At 45.0% G+C, this 5000-nt stretch overlaps 1 protein-coding gene across 1 annotated transcript in view; it reads right to left on the bottom strand.

The window, feature by feature from the left end:
- Positions 1 to 5000, bottom strand: part of lrp6 (low density lipoprotein receptor-related protein 6) — a 27616-nt gene that overhangs the window by 314 nt on the left and 22302 nt on the right. Inside the window, exons 18-23 of the mRNA XM_042737028.1 lie at positions 4586 to 4822; positions 4395 to 4505; positions 3798 to 4028; positions 3590 to 3726; positions 923 to 1020; positions 1 to 850 (exon numbers count right to left, since the gene is read on the bottom strand). The exon at positions 1 to 850 is cut by the window's left edge and continues 314 nt beyond it. Coding sequence (XP_042592962.1) covers positions 550 to 850; positions 923 to 1020; positions 3590 to 3726; positions 3798 to 4028; positions 4395 to 4505; positions 4586 to 4822 — 1115 coding nt within the window. The 3' untranslated portion in view covers positions 1 to 549. The remainder of the gene's footprint in view (positions 851 to 922; positions 1021 to 3589; positions 3727 to 3797; positions 4029 to 4394; positions 4506 to 4585; positions 4823 to 5000) is intronic.

The following is a 5000-nucleotide window of genomic DNA, read 5'->3' on the forward strand; positions in this document are numbered from 1 at the left end:
GAGGCCACATGACGTCTTCAATACAAAAATAGTAGAAAAATACGAGTACCGTCTTGTTGGGCAGCTCATCCAGCGGGTGATTTGAGTTTGAGTTTGGGATCACAGTGTGCTGCTGCTCCGAGCCTGCAGGGGGCGACGGGCGGCTCCATCTATTTGGCATGAACGCGTTTGATTCTAAACTCCTGGATTAAGGCAACGTATCACGTCTGTGTGGATTTAATAAAACTTTCTCTTTAAAAAAAATGTACAAATTTCTTTTAATACAAAGCTCCATGGCATAAACAATAAACACTGTATAGAAAATATATAAATATGTTTTCTTTTTCTTTTAAATGTACAGAGAGCCGCCAGACCCGGGACAGACGCCCACGTGTTTTTCTCCGGGCAAAGTATCGCGCCGCCGGATATATACACGGATACAATGGGCAGGGCTTAGAGGGTGGTGGGCGGGGCTCAGGACGACTCGGTGCAGGGCGGGGCTTATGAGGCAGTGGGCGGGGCTCAGGACGAGTCTGTGCAGGGCGGGGCTTACGCGGCAGTGGGTGGGGCTCAGGACGAGTCCGTGCAGGGTGAGGGTGGCGGCGGGTACAGGTGGTGTGAGTAGCTGCGCTCGGTGTAGGGTGACGGTGGGCAGCTCTCACAGTTCTCCTCCGCAGACAGGTACTGGCTCCGAGGTGTGGGCGGCGGCGGCAGCGGCTCCGAGTCGTAGTTCAGGTCGCTGGTGTAGCCCTTGACCACGGCGCTGGACGCGTGCGGAGCTCTTCGGCCCGGCGTGTAGTCGCTGTCGCACACGTCTGTGCTGCAGGGCGTCGTCGGAGGGGCGAAGTGACGGTAACTGTACGGCCTGTAGCTGCAAAACACTCAGAGTCAGACACCGGATCATAAACGTTAGACATCCGTGTGAGGCGTGTCCGTCTGGTACCTGTACGATCGGTGCGTCGACGGGCTGTTCGAGGAGTAACCGAACTCCATCGTATACTGTGACCTCACTGTGGCGGGAGACGGGGGGGGATTCAGGATCTGGAATCATGAGACAGAAAAGACCAAATTTAAACTATAATAAGTAATAGTAAATATAAAGTAAAACCAGATATAATAATTCAAATTTATATTTATTCAGTATATACACATGTACTGAAGCTAGTATACAGTAGGTGTAGAAAATAATCAGCCCCTTTCAAAATAATCACATTTTGTTGCTTTGCAGCCTGAAATGAAGACGGAAACAGTTGTGACATCCAAGTGAAAGATCACACCAACATGTCAAAAAAAATAAAAAAAACAGAATCAATGGGCCTCATTCATGAAACTTGCGTAAATATATGAGTAAATTCTGAGTAACGTAAAACAGACTTTCCCGAAAACTCTCCTCCGGATTCACAACCTTTTTTAAACGTCCAATGGGATAGTTAAACGTGGATGTTAATGAATTCTACTCATTGGTAAATAGGGTGCTCGTGCACGCTCATTCACAATTAGCATAATCCCCGCCTATGAATTACAGCTGCACAAAATGCGTGTCCAGGAACGCAGTGGAATATTCTGGTCTACTTTCTCAAGTGTGTCTTCAGTATATTGCATAAATGCAAAAAAGACTAGGTCATATGACTATTAACAAAAATTCAATAATGTGTGCCCACCAAAGTGTTTTTAGCCAGCTAAAAAAAATATCAGGCGTTGGTGTTAAAACGACCAGCTGGTGGCGCTAGAGAACACTTTGGTGGCACAGCGTTTTTCCAGCTGAGGCACATTAGGTGGTATGGTATGGAATATTAGCCTACTAGTATCTTATTTTCAATTTACACAAAAATTTGTTCTGCTCGTGTTTCATGAATGTGGTCCACTGAGTTGTAAAAGGATCACCCCTTGTGTCAGTATTTTGTTGAAGCACCTTTAGCTTTAATTACAGCCTTTAGTCTGTTGGGATGCGTCTCTACTGACTTCGCACATCTAGACTTTGCAATATTTGCCTGTTCTTCTCTGCAGAGCTGCTCAAGTTCGGTTCAGTCTGATGGTGAGTGTTTGTGGACTGCAGCCACAGATGTTCAGTGGGGTTTAAGTCTGGGCTCTGACGAGGCCATGCAAGGACACTCAGCTTTTTCTCCTTCAACCACTGTGTGTTCAGTTCTGCTGTGTGTTCAGTTCTGCTGTGTGCTCAGTTCTGCTGTGTGTTCAGTTCTGCTGTGTGTTTTGAGTCATTGTCATGTTGGAAGGTAAACCTTCCCATTGACAGCTTTCTGGCAGATTTTCCTCAAAAATGTAGATCGTACTTAGCTGACAGTTACCACATTGTCTAAGTAAACATCAGTAAATTATGGGGTGCCGCAAGGATCCGTGTTAGGCCCTCTGTTATTTTCAATATACATGCTGCCACTTGGCAAACATCATTAGAAAACACGGAATTAGTTTCCACTGCTATGCTGATGATACTCTGTTATACATTTCATCACGACCAAATGAAATTTCTAAACTATCCAAGTTGGCAAAATGTGTTAAAGATAAAAAAAAAACAATGGATGACCAGTAATTTTCTTCTATTAAATTCAGACAAGACCAAAAACCTGCACACAGAATCTCTTGGAATACAATTTGCATCTTAGAGGATGTACTGTTGTGCAGTTAAAGACCTGGTGTTACATTAGACAGCAACATAATGAATCTCAATCTCGCCCTGGTTCCCAGTTAGATCAGATAAAAGTCACAAACATCTTTTTTGCTTGAAACATTATGAACAGCATCTATGCTAATTCTTTTGAATGAATGAATGAATGAATGAATGAGGCATTTATATAGCGCTTCACTGTGTACTGCTGTACACCCAAAGCGCTTTACAATCATATCTTTGTGTTCCTATCCTGGGATGCCCATCTCGAGATTACTCCAGCCTCACAGAAAGACTTCAGATGACCCAACACCTGTGAACACATGATGCTGACCCCTTCTTCCAGCTCACTCATTCTGTTTTTTTATTTTTTCTGACATGTTTTATCTTTCACTTGGATGTTATAAGATGCACTGAGTAAATACAGCTGGATAAAACTAAAACTGTGTCCGTCTTCGTTTCAGGCTGCAAAGCAACAACATGTGATTATTCTAAATGGGGCTGATTCATTTCTACACCTACTGTAAATACTTACACTAACACATCTGAATCAGACGTCTACTGAACCGATCCTTGTGCTGATAGTAGAAAAATGTACATTCTCAATGTGTTCATATTAGTTGTCTTTCTGTGACAGAGTCTACATCAAATGACAGAAAGCTCATCGCTAACCAAAATACTAATAATATCCAGAAAAACGAGATTTATGCACAACGCTGAACTTAAGCATGCTCAGGGACTCTTATTTTAAAATGTCTTTTCTTTACTGCTTCCATATGCAAGATAAAATATGCATCCTAAAACATCTACAACAGATTACAGTATAAACAGAGAAACCGTGAGCCTGTAGAAAGCACACAAGAAACTCTTTCATTTTTAATTCAGCTGAAGCCTTTTAAAGATTAATGAACACATTATATAGTTTATCCTTCCCCAAATTGAAAGAGTCTTAAAATGATGAAGACTTTCCCCCACATTTTTACTGACCGGAGGGAAGTATGTGCCCTTGGTGCTGGACGAGCTGCTGGACGAGGCTCCGGTCACATGCGCTCGATCATACGGAGGACCGCTGCTGCCTCCCATGATGCTCAGCGAGCCGATGACTGATTTCCCGCGAGACATACCTGAGAGAGAGACACGGGTCAGCAGGCGGTCAGACGCACAGCATGTGTACGGCGCGGTGTTCTGCGGTCACCTGGCAGCGAGCCGGTCAGAGAGCCGGGGTGAGGCACGTATCCCAGCGGCACCGGCGCCGGCCCGTGCACCACGAAGTCATTGGTCATGGTCTCGCCGTCGTCCTTCATCTGAGGACACAGGACACGCTGGCACACGAAATACACGGCGCCCACCACGAACAGCACCATCACCACACCCACGATAGAGCCGATGGTGTTCGTGGGAGGAAAGGACGGCTCTTCAGTGGCGTCTGAGGAGGAAACCAGAAGATTTAACAACACACTTCTTTAAGACCTTTTCAAGACCAGTTTATTTACATTTTCTGCACTTGAAGACAACACAACACTTCAGAATGTTCTCTGAATATAAATGTCTAGGGAGCACAATAGCCAATAAAATAAATTCATTTTGTTCAATTTCTCAGAAAACAAGTTTCACTTTTCATCTCTAGTAAATGCATCTTGATTTCAGGACATTTAGATATTTGTACTGAAAAATCAAGACAAAAACACTAAGGAACTTCATTTTTTGCAGTGACAGGACTATGATAAGACTCTTTAAAGCCTTTATTTCAGGAAGTGTGGATTAAGGCAGAACCCGGATGTGACACACGTACAGCAGCCGATCTCGTCCAAGTTGTCTGTGCAGTCCGTGTTGTGGTCACATTTCTTGTGCCGCCCGATGCACTGGCCGTTGGCGCAGGTGAACTGATCCATGGGACAGAGAACTGCAGAGACGGACAGGAAGTGTGGGTGAATCAGGCAGGAAGTTGCTCACAGACTGCGGGGACCGGCTGGCGATGGTTACCTTCACATTTGTTCTCATCGGACCGGTCCTGGCAGTTGATCTCTCCGTTGCAGCGCAGAGTCATGTCCACACACTGCTTGCTGTCGCACTGGAACTCCTGGTCGGAGCAGACGGGACAGTCTCGCTCGTCACTGCTGTCGTCACACTCAGCGAAGCCGTCGCAGCGCCAGGCCTGAGGGATGCAGTCCACCTCGCCGGACACACAGGAGAACTGCTCCGGAGAACACGTGGGCGGCTCTGTGACACATTCATAAACGGTTCAATTGTAGATTATTACTAGCATTAGTAGTATTATTAGAATATATCATAAATGCACTTTATTATTTGTGGTACTACTATTTTTCTTCTTCCTTTCTGAACATTATTTACTACATTTAGCTTCATAAGGCCTCAGTATATCATCAGGAGCCTCTGG

Source organism: Cyprinus carpio, chromosome A4, assembly GCF_018340385.1.
Source record: "Cyprinus carpio isolate SPL01 chromosome A4, ASM1834038v1, whole genome shotgun sequence".
In the NCBI taxonomy this organism is placed as follows: domain Eukaryota; kingdom Metazoa; phylum Chordata; class Actinopteri; order Cypriniformes; family Cyprinidae; genus Cyprinus; species Cyprinus carpio.